We start from the raw sequence: 25,602 nt of genomic DNA on the forward strand, positions 1-25,602 counted from the left end.
CGTACACTAACAGGGACGCTCCTATAAATAACAGCGCCGGTGCTCATACTAACCGTTTGGCGTTGCCGTGGCGCTCACGTGTTTGCTACCTGTTTATTACTGCACTTGCCAGTTATCTGAATAAGGTAGGCGTGTCATCTCTCCCGGGTGTGCATGTGGTCCGAGTCTGCATGCTGGTTTCCCTGACGATAACTGTTCTATAAACGTTTGTCTGATATACATTAGGAGAGTAATAATGTCCCAGTTGACGCCTTTTTGTGGCCAAACATGCAATAATCATCAATGGAATAGTTTCGACTTGATTCACCAGAACAAGCTAATTCTCTGAGCTAGACTACTGTATGTACGCTGTGTGTGTTTGTGTGTGTGTGTGCTTATGCATGTGTGTATATATGTATTATACAGTACATGAATGTGTCTATACAGTATATATGTATGTATGCAGGTGTGTGAGTGTGTGTCGGGTCCATTGTCAGGGGCTGAAGGTCCTTGTGGACTCATAGTCAGACATGCACTTGGGTTTGATTCCCTTTGCGTTGTAGTAATCCACCACCTGGTTGGGTACTTCGGCCAGAACGCTCTTCGCCAACGCGGCAGGAGAAGCCTGGAACAACACACACACACACACAGAGAGAGAGGGGGGGGGGGGGGCAGGAGTGATTAGTACACACAAATCACCAGGATTACAGGATTTTTACTGCTATCGATTGGACTGTAGCTCGTTCAGCATTGTTCAGATTGACATTCCATTCATTTTTATGTGGTAGAGATCGTATAGATTCTAAACGTGCAGAGGCATTTAGATTAGAACGTTGCCATCTGGTGTGATGGCACAGCGTCTATGTGTTTGAGTATCAGAGCGTCAACGAGGACCTTCAGAGAGCAAAATGCAGAATGTGTTTTAGATTGTCAATTGTCTTCAAATTGAGTTAAATTATTTCTAAAATTCCGAATGAACGACCGTGAAACCTTTTGGACACTGCAGGGGACAAAAAGCCTTCATCCCTCTACACAACGACACAACACACTGGCCTGGCACACTCACACACACACACACACACACTCCACCTCTCCACCACACACACACACACACGTACACACACACTCCACCTCCCCACCACACACACACACTTCAGAACCCTCAAACTCGTATTTCGTCTCACATAATTCCCAGAGACAATGCAGAATCAAAGTGCACTCACCCCCTCCTCCTCCTCCTCCTCCTCTTGTCCTCCCGCATTCTCTCTCTCCCTCGCCTCCCCCACCCATCTACCTGTCCCCCCCCCCCCCCCCACCCGCCCACCCGCCCCCCTACTCTGCCTGTCACACAACAACCCCGTCCTGTTAATCCTTTCTGAAAAGAAACGACAGAGCAGAAAATCACCTCTCCACCTCCGTCACACACACACACACACACACACACACACACACACACACACACACACGCACACACACGCACACTCTCGTTCCCCTTTGTCTTTGGCTCTGCTTTCCTGCAGCCCCCCCTCCACACACACACACACACAGAGCCACTATCTCTTAACCTTCTTCTTCCTCTTCTCATTCGTACCATCCACCCTAATTTTATTCCTTATCTCCCTCTCACTCTCTCTCTCTCTCTCTCTCTCTCTCTCTCTCTCTCTCTCCCTCTCTCTCTCAATTGGTGGTTTCCTCAACTTGTCACAGACCAAACTCACCATAACAGATCCAAGCCAAACAGACCCCTCGTCAAAGTCAAGCGAAATTAGTATCACAACACACGCACATGCACGCACTCCCCCCTTCCCGCCCCCCATAACCCCTCCACAGACACACACATACACACACACAGGCCCTGCTGATGTGTTTTGACTAGCACACCAGCACGCTCCGCCCCCGTACTTGCACTCAATATCTCCCAAAAATTGCATGCACATAATTGCAACCACTCATTCACCACACACACACTCACACACACACACACACAAGCACACACACACACACACACACACACACACACACACACACACAGTTTAGCCCAAGGGGAACTGTTTGAACAAATAAGCTCTTAACATTGGCACAGTCTCTACTTTGTAGCCCGGGTTTCCATGGTGACCCTCATGTGAAATTCCAAAGCGTTTCCTATAAGCTCATATTATCAGGTCTACAGAGTAAAGTTGTGTAATATTTATGTTTACATGAGGATGGCAGTAAACATCTCCTCCCCCCTCTCCCCCCCTCCGCCGTCCCACTCACATGCTTGAAGTCCTTGAAGGGGACAAACTGGACAATGTCACGGAGGACGGGCTCCCCCTTGGGCGAGCGCAGGATGCCGTCGTCACCATCCAGCATCTGCATGTCGGTGAAGTCGGCGTTGCCCACGCCAACGATGATGACCGACATGGGCAGGTGGGAGGCGTGAACGATGGCCTCCCGCGTGTCCGCCATGTCGGTGATGACGCCGTCGGTCAGGATCAGCAGGATGAAGTATTCCTGCGGGGGGGAGGAGGAGGAGGAGGAGGAGAGGAAATGAGCGAGGAAGAGGGCGGGAGCGTTTTTAGACGGTTGATTGATTTCATGCCTTAGAAGTGGCTTTTTTTTTGGGGTCCGAGGCTAATTTGAATAAAAGTCATTCTAATACACTGGAGAGTGCGAGAAGTGGGAGGCATTAAGGAGGCCAGGAATTTGTGCTGCAAAATTTATGAGAAGAATTAAATTAATATCAATCACTTCTCACATCTTTCACCCACTTTCTGCTCTCCGCCGCCTCGGATTGTTCACCGGTTTGACTTTTCACCGCCATGACCATTCGTCTTTCCCTCCTCTGTGCCAATGCAAATACCCATACATTCCGCTGCATATTTGATCATCCCTCTCTCGCTCTCTCTCTCTCTCTCTCTCTGTCTCTCTCTCTCTCTCACCATGGCCTCCTTAGTGTGCATCTCCTCGGAGGCGGACGAGGCCACTTTCTGGATGATCGGCGCGATGTTGGTGGGTCCATACAGCTGGATCTTAGGGAGGCAGTTCTGGTAGGCCTCCACCACGCCTTGGATCCCTGCAGCACACACACACACACACACAAACACACACACAAAGAAGCCTGGTTTCTTGTATCTTTGTGACCGACAACCGACCTCCCCGAGTCGTCACGGTAATTCAGCTTCTGGGGTGTAATTTTGGGGGGAGAAACACTTTGTATTCCATTAGAGCTCAGAGTTTCTAACTATGTTGATATTCACAAACGCACACATCCCACACAAGCACGAGGTGACACACACATCCTCACAGTGGGAATGCAGCAATGTGAAAAAAAGCTCATTTCACACGTATAGATTAGTGTTGTTTTTCTGAGCTTTAGAGCCAGAAATACTTCCTGAAGCACAGCGACAAATCTCCCAGCTGTGTGTGTTTTTTGTGTGAAAAAAGTGTGTGTGTGTGTGTGTGTGTGTGTGTGTGTGCTATAGGAAGACAGAGAAAGAAAGAGAGTGAGCGGACAGATTGGTATCGCGGAGAAATATGGGATTGAGTGCGACAGAGAGGGGAAACGTGTACGCGCTGAGATACTATAGGACTGATTTGGTCTTGTGTGTGTGTGTGTGTGTGTGTGTGTGTGTGTGTGTGTGTATGTGTGTGTGTGTGTGTGTGCAAGGCCTCTCACCGGCACATTCAGGATTGTCCTCGTCGAAGTTCACAGCGAAATCGTGTGAAACCTTCACGTGGGGCAGAGAACACAGCAAAGCGATCAGTCAGCACAACGTGTTCGATTCCAATTCACAGCTTGACAGACGCACTCAGCTTTCATCTCCTTCAAAGCCAGGCGGCGTCTCCCAGAGAGATGTGAAGAAACACCTGAAAACGTGTGGGGATTCACCGTGCAAACGTCTCCAAAATGTCCTACCTTGAAATCCGGCGGTATCAGCGCTCCGAAGCCGAAAGCTGGGAACATCTTATCGCTGGAGAGAGATGGAGACTCAGTCAAAGGAGACACATTTCACAAAAACCATTTCCTCTTTTGGCGGCCTCTTGTGCGTAAGTCGCCCATCGTTTTCTGTGATAACCCGGAAAATGAGAAATGATAAAAAAAAAAACTCCTGAAATTCGGCGGGGCCCTTTGGCTTTGTGAGAATGTCAGCTCCATTCTCTCCGGATCGGAGCCGAACGCTGTGTCACAATCGAATAAACTCCATCTAAACTTCATCTGCTTCATAAATGCCCTTTACCCACTTTTTTTACTGTGAGTGTAACTTGCAGACGGCCCCTTGTGGACAGCAACAAATTACAGTCGATCTCAGACCAAATTCTGTAGCTTCAACACGAGCTGCTGTCCAGTTGGGACCTATGAACGCTACTGAAGCCTCCAGGTCTGATTTTAACTAAAACTTTACTTATAACACCCAGTACTTCTCCTTTAAGGCGCAGAATGAACAAGACCTTTGAGATTCGCCTCTCGATTCGTTCACAGAACCATTTTGTGCGATAATCCCACTTTTAATAAACATTTTCAGCTCCAAGGATTGAGTTCAAATTTGCAAAAATGTCGTTTGCCAAATTCAGTGGCTTGTGGACAGAAGGGGGCCGTGTTTACCTGTCGTAGTCTTGGCAGATCTCCCCTACAGCCACCAGAGCCTTCAGGTACTCGTTGGGCTGGTAGGGGTGGATGTAATGGAGGGAGCAGCTGTTCCTGGGGTCCCCATTGGATGCTGTGAAGTCTATTGCTACCTGGGATGCAAACACACACACACACACATACACACACACAACATGAGTGGGCAGGCACACACACCCACACACACACACACACACCCGATGACTCACTTGCTGTGGAGATCTGACATGACAAAACTCACTGTGAATTGAATTTGACAGCCTCCCATGATATAATCCAGGAAGGAATACATTTTGATGATCTGTCAGGAGAGAGAGAATGTCAGCGTTTAGAAACGTGTCACAGCATCGGACAATTCAGGAAGAGGAGCATAAATGTGGGAGGAAGAGGAGGAGGGGCGGCGGGTTCCTTTACCTTACAGTGGTTGAGGATGACGACGCCGGAGTTCCTGTAATTTTTCTTCTTCATCTGGTATTTAGGATTGATGCATTCCCATTGGATCTGGTCACACAGGAACAGATACACATGTTCACCTGATGGAACGGCGGCGTGTGCATGTGTGAGTGTGTGTGTGTGCGTGCATGTACCTGTTTGCCCTCCTGTTCTGTCCTGGTTTCTTTAAACGTAGTCTGAAACTCCCCAATAAAGTCGTGTTTTCCATTAGAATCCCAGTCCCAGACGGTGCACTGAGAACAGACGGCACAGGTAAACACATTTATTCCCCACCAAACTTGAACACAACTCACACACACACACACACACACACACGCACGCGCCCTCCTGCATCCACGTGCACTAGCAGGCATACAGGGAAATGCCATGTTGAATGATTGATAAGGAGGTGTTGGTGGGGGGGCAATAGAGCGGTGAAATATTAATCTGAAGATGCTGAGAGGGGCTGAAGAGACAGTTCTGGATGTGTGTGTGAGAGTGTGTGTGTGTGTGTGTGTGCAGGGGGGAGGAGGAGGGGGGCGGGGGTATCTTTGTGTGTATACGCGTAACACATTGTTTCTCTCAAAGGAGCTACCAGACAAGATAAATGGGCCCAATCACGGGCTGGTAGTGAGGGTCAGAGCTTTAGCGCTGTGAATGCACAACGCATGGAAACAAAACAAACGCACAGAAGAGAGAAGAAGAAGAAGAAGAAGAGGAGATTCTGAGCCGTCGTTTTCCATACTGCTCAATACCTCCGATCAATAGAAACACATGCTCATAAACAGAAAGACATCGATGTTGCGTGAGTGTGTAATGGGGTGTAAATGGCTCATTTCACCGCTGATCTTTGTGACCTTCTCTCCTCTGAGGTCACCACGACAACTAACGATCCCAACCAATCCGGCCGGGCTTGATTAAAAACAACGACCGGCAGTAATCCCTTCATTTCCTCTCTCCCACTTAATCTGTCAAGTAACCTTGCCGGCGACTGAAGTGTGCGCCTTACATGTGCGCCTTACGTGTATGTGTGTGTGTGTGTGTGTGTGTGGGAGTGAGGGTGCTCCTTTGCAGCCTCGCTCCCCTCTTCAAGGACCTTTGTTCCATTGGCTGAATACTAACCGGTGGATGGAGAAGGGGGAAAAAGGGGAAGAAAGGGCAACGGACGGGAAGAAAGAAAAGTCGGAGAGGTAGAAAAATGGATCGGGACTTACAAAGGGAGAGGAAGTCAGACAGTAAGGAGGAAGGTTATGCATTTATGCAGCGGGTTAAGAAAGCTTCAGTCTGAATAGAAAATCTCTGCCCTGCCATTTCACACTATAGGTCTGATGCTTTAAAAAGGTAGCCCTGGAAACCATAGCTGCTGGCGTGTGTGTGTGCGTGTGTCTGTGTGTGTGTGTGCGTGTGTGTGTGTGTGTGTGTGTGTGTGTGAGCCCTTTCTCCCGCTGTCAGGAGCCATGCAGAGTTAAGACGCTTCTGAATATTTAATGAATGAGCTCATGTTTATTCATGGGAAGTATAACTGTTCAGGACTGATGTGTGATCACCGCACACACACTCTCTCTCTCACACACACACATACACACACACACAGACACTCACGCATCTATTCTGGCAAGTAAAGGTGAGAGTTTAGGACCACCACTGAGCTCTTTCACACCCATCAGGCCTCTTTGAATAACACTGACATCAGATAATGACTCCACCACCTGAACGCAACTCGGTTTGGACGTGAAATCGCCGGATTGTACCCGATTCCACGGCGGAGAAGGACACGGATCTTTAAAGACATAACATCACTACGTTTACAGTCGACCCGAGATGACTCACACACGCACACGCACATGGCTGAAGCTTTAGCTTCTGAGACGGAGGTAAACAAACAAGAGAGAATAATAATACAAGCTTGTTGTTTACGTCTTGACAACACAAATGGGAAATCTGTGTGAGCCAAACTCCTGTTGAGAGATCTAGATTCAGTTTAGGGTCAAGTTCAGATCAGCTCAGGGTCACGGCTGGTGTCAGGGTCAAAGGTCACGGGTTAAGGACAACGCTTCAGCCCGATTCTGAGACACGGAGGAGACGGTAAGGACGATCCAAACATGACATCATCACACAGCGTGGCTTTCCACTATGACATAACCTCAGTAAATGCAGTAAAATGCAGTAAAATGCAGTAAAGGCAGTAAAAGCGTCCCCTGCAGGCATTTGGTTTCCTATCTGGCCTTCATACCTGGAGACCACCTGGATGTATTTAAGATGTATTGCCATCTAGTAGCTTTTCTTCAGTAAATACAGCTAACAAAGGATTCCCCCGCTGTGAGCGCATCGCAGCCTCATCTCATTTGTGTCCATTAACGTGGGCGTGGCTCTTACCTTTAGCTCCCTGTCATGGTCGCCGCTGCAGAGTGTGTTCAGGGAAACTTTGAAGGATTTCCACATGGGGCTCAGGTTGTTCATCACCGTCTGCAAGCGCACACACACGCACACATTTACACCAAACAGATGGCTTTTATTTATGTACAGATGTTCCTGAGTGGGCTGTGGGTGCGTGTGTGTGAATGTAATCACCTCGGTTCTGTGTACCAGCGACTCTGTCCCGTCGTCGTTTATTCTGAAGATCTCCAGGAACGGGTCGGACTTGCTGAAGAAATCCTTCAGAGGGGGAGGAAACCACTGTGTTGGCGTGTTTGATCACCATGAAACATTCATCCCATTTATTTCACTCCATCTTCCCTCTCCTGTCTTTCTGTTCTCTCTCCCCCCCTCTCGCTCGTCCATTTACCCGCCCCGGCTTTCCTTCATCCATCCCTTAAGGCACAACTTGTTTGGATTAGTCATCCGTGGCTGCGTGTGTGTGTGAGTGAAAGAGTGTATGGAGGATGAAAATTAATATAGTTATCTGTGTGTGTGTGTGTGTGTGTGTGTATGGGGGTCATAATGGAGGGGGGGGGGGGACTGATTAGCTCACCTATTCCAGTATGCTGCCACGAATACAAGATTGTACTTTTGTGTATTCTGTGCCTGCGTGCATCTGCCTTAATAACATGCTACATCATGAAATCCCTAAACCACATACACACACACACACACACACACACACGTAAATCTGACATGAACTCCTCTCACATACACACGCACTTTCTGAAACTTTTCCAAAGTAGGAACAGGAACAAACCTTGTCATCAAGCTTTCGAGCGCTGAAGGAGAGTTCAACGTAATCATCATTACCAGACAACTCCTCTGCTGTCACCTTTACACACAGAGAGAGAGAGAGAGAGAGAGAGAAGGGGGAGAAGGGGGAGGCATGAGGAAAGAGACAGAGGGAGAGAGGACGATGGGGACAGAAAATGAAATGGAAATGAGGAACAGAACAGAGTCGACTGCCAACATGATGAATTTAATTATTCTCACTGTGAACGTTTGAATGCTTAAAGAGGTGTGTGTTTGTGTGTGTGTGCGTGTGTGCTTTCTGAATGTGTGCGCTTATGCATGATCCGGTCAATAAACATAGACACATTGACTTTGTGGTGTGTGTGTGTGTGTGTGTGTGTGTGTGTGTGTGTGTTTGTACGTTGTTGTACCGTTATGGAAGACTTTCCTGTGGTATTCCCCTGTTTGAGAAGAGCTTTGGCCAGTTTCCTCTGTGAGACGATCTGAAACATACACACACACACACATAAAAACACAAAATCATCTATCATAACAGTTCTCTGAGTTCTTCAAATTCACGGTGCGGATCACTGATCTGTAAAGCACCGGCGTGAACTCCCTCTCTCTCTCTCTCTCTCTCTCTCTCTCTCTCTCTCTCTCTCTCTCTCTCTCTCTCTCTCTCTCTCTCTCTCTCTCTCTCTCTCTCTCTCTCTTACACACACACACACACACATTTCAGCGTTTCTTTACACAGCTGCTTGGAGAAACATTTAAGCCGACCTCCATCTCCAGAGAAACGACCAGCCGGGATCTGCCGCCTCGTCCCAGTGAGGCATGGACGACAGAATCCATCGAAAACCAACGGTAAACAAATCCATCCCGACAACTTTAGATTGTATTGGTTTGGGCTTGTTTACCTTCACCAGGCAGGAAATGAGCTGAAGTCATTTTGAGGAAACCTGGAGAAGGAGTCTGGCACGGCAGAGACACATTTCATTTCATTTCACACCAGCGAGTGTGTGATCAGGAGTTTGTTTTATGATTACTTAATATTATATTTCTGTAATCATTTTGGTCTTACTCTTCAAAAATACAGAAATCTGATAATTGTAAGAATCTGACATATTTCTTCCATCGCAAATGATCAAAAAGTGCAGTTTGGTCCGGATCTAATACATAAAAACAGATAAAGTAATTCCCTTCACTCCTCCTCCTTTTCCCTCCGTGTCTCTAGGCTTGTTTGTTCTTGGTGGAGGTATGGGTGTGTTCTCTCTCTCTCTCTCTCCATGATGACATCAGTAACTCCGGAGTGAAATACTGAAGCAAATCACTGCATATAATACTTTCATAATGCACAATATAAGCTCACGGTTTCTTGCCCGTGCAGTCTCACTTTTCACAAAGAGTAATTCGATTAACACTATCAAGTTACGGACTTGCTCATAGGAGCCGGAGGTTATTTCCATAACGCTGCAGCGTCCAGAACACAGGCTGCTTTTGTTCTCGCTCAGACAAAATGTTGACCGCAAGTTTCTGCACAATCCTCTCCCCGACTCGCTCTAATCCTCCACATTCATGTCGCTTATCTGCTTCCCACAGTTTGCGTGAAGCTGCTGATAGCTCCTCCGATGATGAAGTCTGGAAATAAAAGCTCCCTCCAAACTCTATTTCAAGGCAGATTGGAGTGTTCAATCTCCATTCCATTTCTATTCAACCGCACCTGAGGTGGTCGTTCAGCAGAATGGACACGTTCTCGGTTGTCGGTGAGCAATACGTTAAGATCCGCTTGCGTGTTCTCCGTGTGTATTCAGGTTTCCTTCCACAGGCCAAAAGACATTTAAGTGAGCTGAATTGGAAACTCTAAATTGCCCGTAGGTGGGAATGTGAGTATTAATGGATTTGTGAGTCACTGTGTGTGTTCTGTGTGATGGACTGGCGACCCGTCCGGGTTGCCACGTTTGTCTCGCCCCCTGAAAACACTCCAGACATCATTGTAAGAGAACCATTAGGCGCGGAGAATGAATCAAAGTCACAAGAAGTAAGGTGAAAACGCACTAAAAATGTAATCAAAACACGGTGATATAACAGCGAGATAAGTGCTTTAATTGAAAACTCAAGGACGCACTGGAAGCAACACGTACAGCAAAGAGTCATAATAAGTCAAGAAATCCTATTAGAATTCCAGAAACCCTAACCTCTCTACCCTCGCCGCCGCTCCGTCGGCTTAATTAAACCTGAGAAATACGCATAACAGCTCAGAGAAGATCAAGAACTCGGCGCTGGATTACGTCGGAGGCAGCGATTCTCACACATCCGCCCGCCACTCAAGCCTGGAATTCAGCAGGCAAACACGAGGCCTGCATGCTGACTTTCCCCCGCGTCAGTCAACATAACGTCTTTGTGTTGCGCTGGTCAAGTGATAATAAGTGCACTCAGCGCACGGGCAAAACTCTCAGCTCGTGCGTTGACCTTTAACCTTCAAAGCGATGGTGACATTTCATTGGCATTTATACACAAAAAGGAGGTGAAACGCTAATCTGCAACAATGTCTACCAATCACATTTCTACCGCCGTGCATTTAGAGGAGATCTGGACCCGTTCTCCGGCGTCAGGCCGGGACTGACCTGTCCCAGAGTGCACTCCATGGCTCCCAGGAAGTCTGCGTCGCGGAGGCCATTGTTCCCAGAGCTGATGTCGTGCAGCTCGAAACGGAGCCTTTGGACCTCCTCGAAGTAGTAATCAACCAGGAAGATCTTGGAGAAGACTGGGCTGCTGCTGCTGCGTATCACCTCCGTGCGGTCCACCTATACACACACACACACACACAGGTATGAGCTCCTGGTTTCATTTCTCTCCTTTTCCCTGTTTTAATCTTTTCTCTTTGCCTTCTGTGGCTGTAAACGCACTGGCGCATAAATTCCAAAGCATTTCTGGCATTTTAAAGAGCTGCATGTTAAACTCTTTAGTGTGTAATCGAAACGCTGGCTTGTTTCGGAAATTGGAGCCATTTTTTACAAGTGGAAATACCTAAGCTCTCAATTACTAGAAAAATATATGGACTCAAATTAAACACCAATCACGTTTGGAGGAGAAAATCACTCAAACCATTAAATGTATCGAATTTATTCAGCTTATTCCAGGAAACATAATCTATGTTACATAACCTCGATCCATACAGAGTCATCATGTATTTCTGTATATTCTTATTAACCTTTGCACGGTCATGAACATCCTCTCTTCACATTCTCCACACGCGCTTGTTTGCTTGTTTGCTTGTTTGCTTGTTTCTAACGCCGATTGTGAACCAGACTTTCCGCCGTTACCTCGCCGTTTATATCAACCTGAGAAGTGGGAATATGGATTTTTTTCCCCCCCCCTCGGTGGCAAAACTCACAGGAGCTGTATGAGGACACACAAATGGGACCACAGTGATGACATTGATTTCATGTTTGCTCCTCTGTAGCTGCCTGACACGAGAAGTAATAGAAAAGTAAACAAAGCGTCTGCCGGCGCTGCTGCAAACTATCCGCCACTCGCAGGAACTGCTGGGACTCTTATTGTTGATAACCCTTTGGCGTACACACACACACAGACACAAAGCCGAGTGTCACATTAGCATACACACACACACACACCTCAAAGCGCTGGCATCTCATTAAAGTAAACACGTACACACACACACACACACACACACACACCGTCTCACAGTCGCCATCCAATTATCTCATTAAGAATCTCTAAAGTGGATGGGCAGTGATAGTGCTTGTCCACAAAGAGGCTTATCAACATCACACACACACCCACGTGCACACGCTCTCTCTCTCCCTCTCTCTCTCTCTCTGTCCTGCTTTATCTCTGTCTCATTCTCTCACCAGCATATAGAACAAAGTAGCTTTTTATTGAGTCTCCAAAGACAGAAATGCTGCACTACTTTCTGAGCACTCGGACTCGAACCCCTGTGGAAACAGAATATGTGAGTGTGCGGTGTCGGGTCTGTGTGCCTCTGCCTGTAAAAGGACGCGTGTGAATCTCTGGGTACGCGTTTGAGTGTGTCAGAGTGTGTGTGTGTGTGTGTGTGTGTGTGTGAGTGTGTCTGAAGAAGCCTTTTTCCTGGAGATAATGGCAAAGAAAAGGAATAAAAGAAGCCTCTGATTGCTTTTACTGTATATGGGTTGTTCGTGTGAAACTATGAAACAGCAAAATCTCTGGGTAGGCATTTGGAAGATGAAGACACAAACACACACATTTGCTGCTCTTATTCAGTGGGCATCATAAACAGGGACTCTTCGAAATAACAAACACATTCCCCACTAAACCTTTATTCCTTGTTTACGGGACACAATCCCCCCACACACTCACAAACACACACACACACATTCCCCCTGCTCGTCCCTCCCCCTCCCTCCCTCCCCCACCACGCCATTACCTCAAACCACTGCCCGTGCGACTGCATCTTCAGCACCACGCAGGGGTCGGGCTTGGAGAGTGCGTCGCGGTCCGAGATGCCCCGGGAGGCGACTCTCAGCTCCACCTTGGTGAGGCACGGGGAGCTGATGAAGCCCAGCGTGGCCTCCGCAGACTCATAGATGTTACTCATGCCGAAATGACAATCGCACACTGCCGGGGGAGAGAGAGAGAGAGAGAGAAAGAGAGAGAGAAAGAGACAGAGAGAGAAAGAGAGAATAAAACACAGGGTTCGTACAGAGAGTGGAATTGATTGATAGATATATAGACAGAGACAGAGAGAGAGAGAGAGAGAGAGAGAGAGGAAGACGGATGGATGGATGGATGGATGGATGGATGGATGGATGGATGGATGGATAGATAGCAGGTGGCAGCTCAGTCTCAGGGGCCGGTGTTGTTTGCTCTGACTGGAGCAGATGCAGTGGTCCTGACTACCTGACTAAGCAAACAGCAGACAAACTCTCCAAGGTCAGGACTCTGAAGCCATCGAGTAACAGATAAGAGCCTGGAATACTCTCTCACACACACACTTACACACACTTAGACCCACTTACACACACTTACACACACTTGCACACACATTATGGACCAAAGGAAAACTTACAAGTATGCCTACATACATAAGCAAACACGCCGTATGTTTGCATGTATAATTGAATAGAATCGCAGACCAACAAATGAATGCACACACACACACATACACACACACTGGGCTGTGCAGAGTTACTACAAATTCCTCTCAGGTTTCCAGAGAGTCCAAGGAGGTCAGCGTGCCCCAAAGGCATGTGGAAAGTGGAAAGTATAAGGAAAGGGAGCATAAATAGGCTGCTGGGCACAAGCGGGTCAACATGGACGATGCTCCTTTACATCACAATACGCCAAATAGCAAACACACACAGCAGAATTAAGACAAAAAGAAACAGAAAGGGTTTGGTGTGTAATTTGTGGGTGGATATGGAGTCCGGCTGGAGGATGTGATAAGAGAGGGAGCTCCGTAGTCCAGCTGACAGCTCCAGGACCCGAGGTTCAGAGTGCAGCAGAGGAGGATCATAGAGAGAGAGAAGTATTGCACAACTGCAGAAGTTCAGAGAGACAGGAGGGGGCCAACATCCTGAAGGGCTTTGAAGGTGAGCAAGAGGATGTTTGTAGTCAATCAATATTGGACAAGGAGCCAGTGAAGCTGCACTAGAAAGGGGTGATGTGATCAGTGAATGGGACACGAGTTACAATACCACGAGCTGGAGCCGATCAAGCAGTTGATTCAGGATACCTCAGAGGAGTGTGTTATATTATAGCCAATCTGTGCATGCATCAGAACATCAGTGCTGTGCTGCGTGAGGGATGGAACGAAATGCAGTCCCAGATAGATTTTGGATGTGAGGTTGGATGTGTGAGTGTGTTCTGTTCAAACTCACAGCAGAGGATGAGAGAGGAGAAGCAGTGCAGTCACCCGTACTCAGACTCAGACTGAAACTGAATCCAATGAGGAGAACCTCTGTTTTATTGCTGTAATAATATAAATGATAAATGCGCATGCTCTCATATGTATAAATACAACCGTACACTAGGACTGTTCAAACAGCAGCACTACTACTGCACTCCTTACACACACATTCTCTAAAGGAAACTATGGGGTTAATGCTTAGAGAGCCGTGACTCTGTGACATTGGCAACAGCGCATCAATTTGTGTAATAATTCACAAAAAAATCACCCATTCACATTCTGGAGAGCTGAGCTGAATTGTAAGGCCGTCTGAACTTCGTCCTAACTAGAGGAAGAGATCCGATGTGCTGGATAGTAGAAGCTGAATATTAATGCAGCGGTCTAGTAGTGTGATCCTTGGGGAGCCAAGCTCTTAGAAATGGGTCTAACTCTGACCTGAATCTCTCTTTCTCTCTCTCCCCCCCTCTCTCTTTCCCTCTCTTTCTCTCTTTCTCTCTCTCCCCCCCCCTCTCTTTCTCTCTCTCTTTCTCTCTCTCTCTCTCTCTCTCTCTCTCTCTCTCTCTCTCTCTCTCTCCATAATTCATGTTCCATGCGTGTTGGCTGGTGATTATTTTTAGATAAGCAGGCTGAATGGACAATATACAGACAAGGTGAAGCGGCGAGAGCCACAGGGCAGGTGTCTGACATACAACAGACCTGTGTGTAGGTGGCCTGTGTTTGTGTTTCCATCAGCCCCCTCACAAGGTGGTAGATGCGGCCTGCACGTGTGTGCGTGTGTGTGCGTGCGTGTGCGTGCGTGTGTGTGTGCGCGCTGGAAGCTGCAGATATGCCTGTCTGTTCCGGTTGACAGCAGATGACACTGATAGTGTCGGAGGATGTGGAAGATTTCTGAAGGCTGAGCTATAAAAGCTGGAAACTGAATCTGCCTGTTCGGCGCAGAGAAGATCAGCTGTCACATGTATTGCACATTGCCAGAAGTGACGCCGAATTTTTCATTTCACACTTTGTCATCGGATGTTGCAGCGGCTCCGTGGGAAAATCAGTCCTGCGCAACGGCGCTGACAAATCTGCTTTACTGGTTTGTCTTGATCTTCATCGCAATACCAGCAAACTTTGACTGCATGTAAGCGTGTGTAGGAGGACAACGACACGGCTTTTGAAGGCCGTGCTTTTGTTAAACGTGTATGAACATCAAATCAATATAACTGTGTAGCAGATTTTGTTAAGTTGCACTGCTATGCTGTATTGACACAAGCTCCCATTATGAACATAACACCAAACATTACAGCATAAAAGCTTGAGTGCTGTGGACAAGATTGTATAGCTTGTGGGCTCCAACATTTGGTGCGTAAATCAAAATAATGGACAAACATTAAACTGAATGGCAACAATTGATTGCAAGGTGAGCTTAGATATCTTAAAAATCATTCCAAGGCTCTCTGCTGTCGGCTATTATCCACACAGCGAGAATCAATCAGAGCTCAGAGCTCACTGCTCGATTGCCATGACCCTTGACTCTGTGTGTGTGTACGTGTGAGTGTGTGTGTGTGTCAGTGTGTGTGTGTGCGTAGGTTCACCTTTGCAAGTGAATCTGTGCAGTGTGATTGTGACAGGCATGACATTAATGATTCAGAGTACAGGAAGCTACACTCTAATTGCTCTTCCACTTATTGATTATCAGACAAAGAGGTGTAACATGCACATCCAGCCACAGAACAGACAGAGAAAACCTACAAAGTGAGAGTGACACGCAAACAGACAGCGAATATTACTGCTGACGGCTGACAGCAATATGCTCGTCTGAAAGAGTGGATATGTAGAAGCAGGGGCGTGGGGGAGGAGAGGCGGAGAGGAGTATCAAGAAGTAAAGCCGTCTGCTGTTGTGAACTCGGTGTTATTAGAGCTGACAGAGAGAGAGAAGCTGTGGGAGTGAGGGAGGCAGAGGGCGAGCGAGGAGGAGAGAAGGGATTAGAGTGATAGAGGGTGAGAGAGCTGTGGAAGGAGGCAGGGGGAGTGAGAGTGAATGAAGCAGATGAGAGAGGAGGAGGAGAAGGAGAAGGAGGGCAGAAAATGTATCATCTTATACAAGAGGGCTTATTTGGTCTCTGACAAAATATAACTGTCAAAGCAAAGGCTTCCTCGCAGTGCCAGAGTGTTTTCAGTGTTTTCCCTAGAGAAACATGTCCACTGGGAGCACAAGGACACTTCCAAACACTATGATGCCATGACGAAAACAATTACAGTTTCCTTCTCTGTTTGATCCCAGAGCTCAGATAAGATCTCACACCTACACATCTAAAGCAGTCACAGCTGAGGAGATGATGTCTCACTGCTGCTGCTGCTGCTGCTATCAAACATCAAACTGAAGCCACCATCAAACATTGTGCAATCACTTAAAAAATGGAACAAGGTGAAGAATGATGTTGAACGCAAAGATGTTTAAATAGCCTGCATACATGCATGTGTCAGGCATGCACGGAGCTCCGGACTGCAGAGGGGAAACTCACCTTAGAGACCTGGAGAAAAGATCCGAGCGGAGCCGGAGAACTTCGCCGCCGTTCACTTGACAATCACGGATATCTCAGCGTCTCCGGACCCATCTCCCTCTCCCCACACTCTCTCTCTCTCTCTCTCTCTCTCTCTCTCTTTCGCTCACCCTCCCTCCCTCTCTCTAACTCCCTCTCGCTCTCTCTCTCCCTCTCTCTCTCTTTGTCTCTATATGTTCTCTCAATCCCTCACACTGCAGAGCTCGGACGGTGTAGCCGATGACAGTCAAACAGCGCCCCAGAATACTTATTCCCGCAGAAGGAGCGTTGGTTGAGGACGCTCTGCCTTGCGCCGGGGTTTACTCCGGGTGAAAGATGGGGAGGAGGAAGAGGACGGTGCGCCACTTAACAGGAGTTTGTAATCCCAGTCGCTCCATCAGGGGCCGCAGAGAGCGCGCCGAGTCCAGGGACCGGCAGCCTCCCGAGCGCACGGTACCAGCGCCATCTCGTGGCCGATACAGCCAATTGCTTCTCGGAAACGGACGGCGTTGGTTTTCCCAGCTCGAATTCGCAGAGATGCGCTCGAAACTGCTGGGATACAGACAGACACACACCCGAGATTTTGCATTTAGCATTTTCCTTGTTTAAAGTTTTACAGCTTCACCTTTTATAGACCAAGCAATGTAGATAGAGAAATATAGAAATGAACCAACTTTGAGCTTTCTTGCTTCTACATTTCTGATCCCTGGGCTCATTTGTTCTCATCAATGCCCTCAAAACGACAACATCATTTAACGGTGTTTTCAGAGTGATCTGGCATGCGTCCTGCTCTGATGCACAAATGGAAGATTAAATGCCACCTGCTCATATTCTGTTTATGTGGCTAAACTGCCTCCTGTTCAACGCGTAATGGACCACTCGCACTGCACACACTTTGATTTATTATTACAGCACAGGGACAGTTAACTACATTAACACTGAGATTTGATTTAAGTGTACAAGTGTCAGGGACCTGGAGGGTTTGGATTTTAGGATCAATGCTTAAATAGTCAGTTGAGGCGCATGTACTGCACTTTTATTTTTGATCATGTGTTCTTTATACACAAATTAAGCCAATGACATAAGAAACATTTATGATGACTTTATGTCTGAAATGGATGTGGACATTTGGTTGTGACAGATTTGCTAGGATGAGTGAAAAACAGAAATGAAGAAGGATATTTAGTGATCTGCTCCACCATTAAATGGATGTGTATTACCCTTTTCTGTGATCTGTTACCGTGTTGTATTAAAATATGTATATAATATAAAAATGTTATGGAGGTGCAGTTGCAGTCCTCAAGCTTTATAGACGGGAAGTAATGTAAAGTAAATTGCCTGGATCAGCACACAAGCAAAGGACAAAGGATAACAAATCAAAATACAAACAATAATAAATCAAGACCGAGTAATAACAGAGGAACAACGTTGATAACGGAATGGTGTCAAGTTAAAGGTGATGAGGTCATCGTGTGTCTAGATGGAGCATTGTTGTGCGGGAGAGCCACGCCCCGGCTACGGTGCGCGTGCACTAGGCTAGGCTAGCACGCAGCGGCTACATCCGGGCGCTCCGAGCTGTTACAACAAGCCCAGCGAAGATGGCGACTTCAGGGAGGAGTGCGTTATTATCCTCCGGCTCAGCTGGATCTAAGAGCACGCTGGAGAACCCCAACTCGGAGGAGGACGATGGACAGAATTTATGGTGGGGCTTTACCTGAAACAGCCGGGGTTACTGTGAGTGGGTTTGGGGGCGCGGAGGGTCTGTTGTGCGGGGATGGTGATGGTTTGACAGCTAGCCTGCTAACGGGGCTAAGCTACCATCAGCACCACACGGACACTGGCACTGATAGCGGCGGTGTGCGGTGACACAGCAGCTCCGCTCTCACTGTCACTACCTGGCTGTTCATGATTAAACACGCACTTTCTATCAGTATTGTAAAAGAGATGTTCTATCTGCAGGTCGACCATCCTGAGCGAAGTCTCCACCCATTCAAGGTCCAAGCTACCGTCCGGGAGAAATGTCCTGGTCATGGGTGGGTATCTATGTGTATGTGTGCGGCGTCAACATTAGCGTATCAGTGGCTAACGGGGCTACTGGCGCTCTCATTTGGGCTTAAGGTGCGTTTGTATTCAAGCTTGGTAGCCGCTGCGTCGGTCAGCAGAGAGACATAGAGACAGGTGTATTTTCCGAGCGCCTACACACACACTCACACATACTCACACACACTGCCTCATAGCGGCCTGTTTTGAAACGGTGCAAGTCATTCTAGCCTGTGAAGATGCTGTTAGCTAGAGACGGTGTGTGTGTATGTGTTTGGGTGGTAATGGACGGCGCTTTGTGTGTCACCGAGGCGGGTGTGTGTGCCTCCCCGGCCGCCTGGCACAGACACACACCGGGATAATCCGCTGCCTGATAAACGTTCAGCTAAGCGGCCAGTTGGTAGCTGGTGCGTGCTGTGGCTGAAGCTTCTCTGCCGAAACGCCATAAAGCAGGACGTCTGTACGCCTCATACAATATTAACATAACGGTGTTCCTCTTTGACTGCTGCTATAACCTCCACTTCCGTTATACTACCGTGTTATTCTATACTTAGAGACAAACACACGACTGTTATGAAAGTTTATTGTCCCAATTTCCTGTTGCAAAATCATTTATTGTTTACTTTTTGTGTGTGTGTTCAGGTGAGGTGGGCTCAGGCAAGACCACTTTGGTTGCTAAGCTACAGGGAGTTGAAGAGTACATGAAAGGGCGTGGCCTGGAATACCTCTACTTCAGTGTCCATGACGACGACATTGATGGTAATGAGCGACCACTGGCTGTGTGCACTCTCCTGTGGTGTAAGATCACGTAACAACTCAAGCTATTTTGCAGTGTTTGTTCTACAAATGTGTATTTCTTGTGTGTGTGTGCTCACTTTTAGACCACACTAGGTGTAATGCCTGGGTGTTAGACGGAGACCTTTACCACAAAGGTCTGCAGGGAGTAGCGGTGCCAGTGGATGCAATTGGAAACACGTTGTTGCTGATAACAGTGGACATGTCACGGCCGTGGAACGCCCTGGACTCTCTGCAGAAGTGGGCTGCGGTCGCTAGGGAACACGTCGATAAACTCCGGGTCGCTCCGGAAACACTGCGGGAGCTGGAGCACAGACGTGAGTCACACTGAGAGAAGTCAGACATGATTGTGGGTAGAAATCGAAACAGTATATGAAAGCAGTTCTTAGAGAGCAAGCTGCAGCACCGTTTCTTATGTCATCCTATACTTTACACCCCTCAGCCTCAGCAGAGTGAGAAAGGATTTCACTAGTTGGCTATGATTTTGTTCATAATATAGAATGACTTATATGACAAGGCTTAGTGAAACAATATGAACAAATGCTGACCTAAAGTTAATGAAAAAACATTCAAACCCCCCTGTTTGTGTCTGTGTGTGTCCGTGTCCTTGTGCGTGTCCATGTGTGTCCATGTATGTGTAGTTGTAAAGCAGTTCCAGGAGTACACAGAACCTGGCAGTGGGGAGGACGGCACCCCCCAGAGGAGGGGTGAAGATGAGGAGAGCGTGCTGCTACCGCTAGGAGACAACACACTCACACACAACCTGGGAATACCCATGTTGGTGGTCTGCACCAAGGTACACACACACACACACTCACTTTCACAGTTACGGACATTTACCTTGAATTCTCCAGTTTGCATACATAAGTTTACACCTCCTGTTTGAGGAGAGCTTTCCATCTCACTGCAGTGCGTTGCAGGTTTGTTGTTGGTACACACACGCCCACATCGATCTCAGCCTAACACCTATTTATCCGTCCTCAGTGTGACGCCATCAGCACACTGGAGAAGGAGCACGACTACAGAGACGAACACCTGGACTTCATCCAATCCCACATCAGACGTTTCTGTCTCCAGTGTATCCTTCACAAACGCAGAGTTGTTTGTTCAGATAATGGAGGTGATATAAGTCACTGTATTTCTTTTCATTGGGTTCTGGGGCTTTAAGGTGTGATAAGGATCATTTTAGCGTGTAGTCTCTTGCTTTGGAAAACTCCTGTCCTCCATCCTAACATCCTGTGGTGATGGATGGTAATAGAGCTGAGTGACTGACATTTGAGGCTGTTCTGTGTTCGGGCCAACAGATGCCCTCAGCCACGTTATTACAGTAATTGAGCCGGTGTAAGACTGTGACAGACACCCGCTGATATTATTGAAAATTGCTTTGTTGCAAAGAGAGGTCGATAGAAATCGCTGAGCAGCAAATGTACCTTGAAATTGTTTGTTTTGTCATTTTCAGGCGTCAATGCTGTGAGGAAAAACTGTTTTCTATGCTTTAGCCAAGATTCTACAATGCCTTTGTTCCTCCGTGAAATGTTAAGAGATGTATTTAGAGTCATTGTGATGCTCCACAGGGTGAGGTTTTTTGTTTTTTTCTTGCTCCTGCATATGTTGATGTCCTTGACAGTCCTGCACAGATGGGGCGTCTCTGCTATACATGTCCGTGAAGGAGATGAAGAACCTGGATGTGCTGTACAAATATCTAGTCCACAGACTCTACGGCTTTCCTTTCCACTGTCCTGCACAAGTGGTGGAAAGAGACGCCGTGTTCATGTAAGCGCGCGCGTGTGCGTGTGCGCGTGTGCGTGCGTGCGTGCGTGCGTGCGTGCGTGCGTGCGTGCGTGCGTGCGTGCGTGCGTGCGTGCGTGCGTGCGTGCGTGCGTGCGTGCGTGCGTGCGTGCGTGCGTGCGTGCGTGCGTGCGTGCGTGCGTGCGTGCGTGTGTGTGTGTGTGTGTGTGTGTGTGTGTGTGTGTGTGTGTGTGTGTGTGTGTGACCGACATTTGCCTTTGGCTCTGTATGTAACCCCTCCCCCTCTCTCCTCTCCCAGTCCATCAGGTTGGGACAACGAGAAGAAGATAGCGATACTTCATGAGAACTTCCAGTCACTTAAATCGGATGATAATTTTGAGGAAATTATAGTCAAACCGCCTGTCAGAAAGGTAAGAGCTCCCAAATTAGGAAGCCTAATTTGACAAGATCCTCTTAGTCAGGCTAAGCTTCAAACGCAGCAGCTTAATGATGTAATGTTGGTGTATCATTCCCCTTTTAATCATTTTTGCATTTCACAGCCAATGCACTAAGCTTTACCCAATACCCCTGCTGGGATCACGACAGAGATCCTTATCAAATCTAATTCCTTTGCTTTGGCACTGCGGCAAACAAGTAAACATTTTCTTCTTCGTCATTCACCAGATTGTACACGAAAAGGAGATCCAGGCTGAAGACGACCAGGTGTTTCTGGTCAAATTACAGGTGAGGGAGGGTCTTGAATGAATGAAACACTGTAGGATTGATACCGTGATACAAATCATGCTCAGTCTCCACATTTCTGTTCTCCTTTGCAGTCGCTGCTCGCCAAACAGCCCGCAGTGACAGCAGGGCGGCCGGTGGTGAGTGTCGCCCCCTCTCTCTGGATAATGCCTCCCATGTGTCAGGATGTGTAGAATAACCTGTTTTGTGTTGATAGGACACAACCAGCAGAGCGCCCAGCGGCTCCCCCAGGACGAGTAATCGCTCAGCAGCAGCCAACGTAGCCAACGCCATGCCGCAGTCGGGTACAAAAATCACCTATTTCATTTGCCGGCTCCATCAGTGAGGTTGTTGCTCCGCTGTGTTGTTAATCCTCTCTCTCCCCCTCTGGGTGCTGCAGGTCAGACTAGCGAGGGGGTGCTGGCCAACTTCTTCAACAGTCTACTGACCAAGAAGGCGGGGACAGGAGGCCCCGGGACGCCAGGGGGAGGTAACAACACTCCTGGAACTGTACGCAAGTCTGGTGAGCACACACGCGCACGCACACACAGACACATGACACATTGACATGATTTTCTGTCCTTTTCATACCTCAGTCACTCCTCCTCACTTGGTGTTTATGTATTTTACAACTTCTCACCTGCCTACCGTCGCCCATTATCACTGTCTCCTCCTGTCCTGTGCTTCAGAACCCTGAACATAGCACATGGTAAAGAGAATCATGACACAGTCTTGAGTGCATGTCCCCGACACACACCTGAACACATACACATCCATCACGATGTCTATGCCTGTTTGTATCCGTGTGTGACAATGTCTGTCATTCTGTACAAAGGCCATAGTCTGTCTGTGTGTGCAATCTCACTGTTAACATCATTCATACTGTGCGTGCGTGTGTGTGTGTGTGTCTGCGCTAGTCAGAGGATGCTGGCCACGTTAAGGTGTGTGTGTGTGAGATATTCTTCAACTCTAATGGCTTGTCTGTCTCATTATTTGCTCTCCATCTCCCCCCTGACCCTCCCTAAACTCTGATCAGCATCCTGAGAGGAAACCTGTGATCAGCTCCTGCACCTCCCATCTCCCTCCTCCAGACACTCCATTCAGGATGCAATTTACTCTTAATTGTTTATCAATGCCTACTTGCAAATTAAATGTAAAGTAAATGCCGTCGTGTCTCTCCAGGAGGCGATCCCACAGCTACTGAATCAATTTCAATAACAAGTTTGTTTTGGCATCAGCAAGTGCAAAGTTTCAAGGCCCTTAATCGCTCAGGGCCGCATGAATTTGGCCAAAACTTCATATTGAGATTATTCTTAAAGCTATTGTGATTTCGATTTGAGCTACGATTATTCTAAACGTATCGTTTCGCCGCTTTGCTTTCAAGGCTGGAAATGCACGTCACTCTGCTACACTGTGACTGAAGAGCTGCTGGAGTTTTTTGTTTATGCCAGGTGGAAAAATAATCACTGGACTCGGCCCCGTCTTTATTCTAATAGGTGTATTGATCTCATATCAGGGCCCAGTCCACTGCTCCCATTTGAGAGAATTACTTTCACCTTTTGAGTTTGTTTGTGAGTGGATTTTTGTGAAAAAGCTGCCCATCATCATCATCATCATCATCTTCGTCCCCATCCACAAGCAACCACTCCCTGTCTGCGTTTCCATCAGCCCCTTTGGTTTGCATGCTGCATTGCATCTCTCTTTACATCCATCATGCACATGGCACATGATTCTACCCATGTGTAACTCCTCACCACTCCACGCCTCCAAGTGCTCTGTTGTTTACTGCATCGGCTGTAATTACGTTTGCGCACGCCTGCTTGAGTATGTGTTTGGTTTGTCTTTGTGTTCTAATGCTTGTGTGTGTGTTTGTGTGTGTGTGTGGGCATGGATGCAGGTTCCAAGCTGGGCCTGAGTGACGTGCAGGCAGAGCTAGACCGCATATCCAGCCGGGACGCTGACTCGGACGTGACCAACGCCAACGACACCTCTGCCGCAGACGGCCAGGACACATGAAGACCAACACACTTCACCGCCTCCCCTCCCCTCTCCTCCTCCCCTCCACCTCGTTCTCCCTCCACCTTCCTTGTCCTTCATCGCTCCACTCACCAGCTCCTTACAAGTGGGGGGGGATTTTTCTTTTCCATGGTCTTTCACGCTCACCCTGAGGAGGAGGACTCGCCCTCCTCTCCCCCCTACCTCATCTACTGCATCGCCCACGCCTTGTTCACCATTCCCCCTCTCTCTTCTTCTTCTATTACTCTTTCTTTTCGTCTCTGTTGCTAAACTGAGGGCAAATATTCGTCACTGTTACTTGCAGGACTGTCTGTTGCGTGAGAGTAAACGCTTATCGGAGGACTGGCGAGGGTGGGAGAGATGTTGGGATGAGAAGAACCCGAGGAGGGAATGTGGGAGGTGGTTTGGGAAAGATGGATTACCAAGAGACGGAGCAGGAGAGGAGTTTTATCCATCCATTTATTGTGATGGGGTGCAGTTAGTCTTTTTACTGTAGGAAGCATGTGTGGGTGTGCATGTGTGGGTGGATGCAACGGATGAAGAGATTTCGAACAAGAATTATGCCTGAAACAACTGCAAAGGTGTTTCAAAGGAAAAGGGACAAACATACCAGTATTTGTGTGCATGTGTGTATGTGTATGTGTGTGAGCGTGTGAGAGTACGTGTGTGAAAAGGAGAGGGGGGGCAATCAAGGAAGTTACTTCAACCTAAACGTGTACTTTGAGGGTTTTCTGGCCGTCGGCATTTCCAACCAAAAGACAAAAAAACATTACTATGCTCTTACACTACAAACTCTTAAAACTGTGTGTACACTATTCTTGTATGACAGCCGCGTTTGCTCCACTACAGGAAGCAAACGTGACAAAAAAACAAACTCAAACTGCACAATCTCCAGCACTACTTGTGTTCATAAGGCATGTAGGGCCCCATTAGGGCTCCCAGTTCTGCATTTGGCCACACTCCCCTCATAGTACATACTGCTCAAACCTGTACATAAAAGACAGTGCACTGAAAAGGGGGGGGGGGGGGGCGTAGAGGGTAGCTAAGCAGCTGAGCTTTACTTGTACAGATAGAAGCACTAGTGATTCAGTTCCATAGTTACTGTGGGTAGGATGATGGGTGGGTTGGGGGAGGGAGGGGGGGGGGTCGTCAGATCATGGTGGGTTTCACGACAGAAATGTACAGTCATTGTCTCGCTGATTGGTCATGTAATTTCTGAGCTCCATGTTGGCGTTTGTATAATCAGATCTGTTAATCGGTCCAATAAAAAGGTGTATTTATTCGGATTCATCCACCTGGCTTCTCTCCCTTTTCTTTACCATATTCATTCCTACACTATATCCTGATGACAAATGTGTGAAGTTCTTGATCTTTCAGTTTTGCTTTAGTGAAGAGTCACACCGACTATGACACCGCATTGTTCCTTAGCAACTAGACAAACTGAGGACCTCAAAGGACCTTTACCAGGACTAGACACCTCTGACTCAAATATGGAACATCACAATTGATTCTGAGCTTTCACCTCCCTGGACGCAGCTAAGGGGAAAAGAAAATATGATCATGAGAAGAGATTGATGCATGTGATTGAAAAGTCAGTGTTTGACATAAGCTGACTATCTTATTGAGGAAGAATTAAGAATTCTTCTAACGTATTAATTAAACCTTACAAAGACGCAGCA

General features: G+C 47.6%; 2 protein-coding genes across 3 annotated transcripts; one reads left to right on the forward strand and one right to left on the reverse strand.

Moving 5' to 3' along the window:
• Positions 1-472: 472 nt before the first annotated feature.
• On the reverse strand, positions 473-14,947 carry cpne4b (copine IVb). Of its 2 annotated transcripts, XM_076139509.1 has the most exons (16): positions 14,927-14,947; positions 12,597-12,701; positions 10,795-10,974; positions 8,602-8,673; positions 8,196-8,270; positions 7,589-7,672; positions 7,394-7,483; positions 5,173-5,271; positions 5,000-5,086; positions 4,827-4,886; positions 4,565-4,698; positions 3,878-3,932; positions 3,638-3,689; positions 2,901-3,034; positions 2,236-2,472; positions 473-604 (listed from the first exon to the last, which is right to left on the reverse strand). In XM_076139509.1, exons 2-16 carry the CDS (start codon positions 12,621-12,623, stop codon positions 473-475), a joined length of 1,518 nt encoding a protein of 505 aa, XP_075995624.1. In that variant the 5' UTR covers positions 12,624-12,701; positions 14,927-14,947. The 2 variants fall into 2 exon arrangements, with proteins under 2 accessions (XP_075995624.1, XP_075995623.1); XM_076139508.1 differs by lacking the exon at positions 14,927-14,947 and having other exon boundaries at positions 12,597-12,767.
• A 3,223-nt stretch (positions 14,948-18,170) lies between these two features.
• Positions 18,171-25,213, forward strand: dync1li1 (dynein, cytoplasmic 1, light intermediate chain 1). Its single transcript, XM_076139507.1, has 13 exons — positions 18,171-18,305; positions 18,563-18,636; positions 19,286-19,402; positions 19,525-19,755; positions 20,080-20,234; positions 20,423-20,516; positions 21,076-21,211; positions 21,486-21,597; positions 21,851-21,910; positions 22,003-22,047; positions 22,125-22,212; positions 22,308-22,430; positions 23,805-25,213. The coding sequence occupies exons 1-13, from the start codon at positions 18,202-18,204 to the stop codon at positions 23,921-23,923; spliced, it is 1,458 nt and encodes a 485-aa protein (XP_075995622.1). The 5' UTR covers positions 18,171-18,201; the 3' UTR covers positions 23,924-25,213.
• Positions 25,214-25,602: the final 389 nt, after the last annotated feature.

This window comes from Genypterus blacodes, unplaced genomic scaffold, assembly GCF_046128005.1.
Source record: "Genypterus blacodes isolate CSIRO-AG114 ecotype Tasmania unplaced genomic scaffold, CSIRO-AGI_Gbla_v1 ptg000438l_1, whole genome shotgun sequence".
Classification (NCBI taxonomy): domain Eukaryota; kingdom Metazoa; phylum Chordata; class Actinopteri; order Ophidiiformes; family Ophidiidae; genus Genypterus; species Genypterus blacodes.

Coding starts and splice junctions, on each gene's coding strand:
- cpne4b (XM_076139508.1), bottom strand. CDS start 12,767: ATGAGTAACATCTATGAGTCTGCGGAGGCCACGCTGGGCTTCATCAGC. Junction 7,673..8,195: donor CTCGAAAGCTTGATGACAAG/GTTTGTTCCTGT, acceptor CCCCCTCTGAAG/GATTTCTTCAGCAAGTCCGA. Junction 5,272..7,393: donor ACCATGACAGGGAGCTAAAG/GTAAGAGCCACG, acceptor GTCTGTTCTCAG/TGCACCGTCTGGGACTGGGA.
- dync1li1 (XM_076139507.1), top strand. CDS start 18,202: ATGGCGACTTCAGGGAGGAGTGCGTTATTATCCTCCGGCTCAGCTGGA. Junction 18,306..18,562: donor GACGATGGACAGAATTTATG/GTGGGGCTTTAC, acceptor TTCTATCTGCAG/GTCGACCATCCTGAGCGAAG. Junction 19,756..20,079: donor GCGGGAGCTGGAGCACAGAC/GTGAGTCACACT, acceptor ATGTATGTGTAG/TTGTAAAGCAGTTCCAGGAG.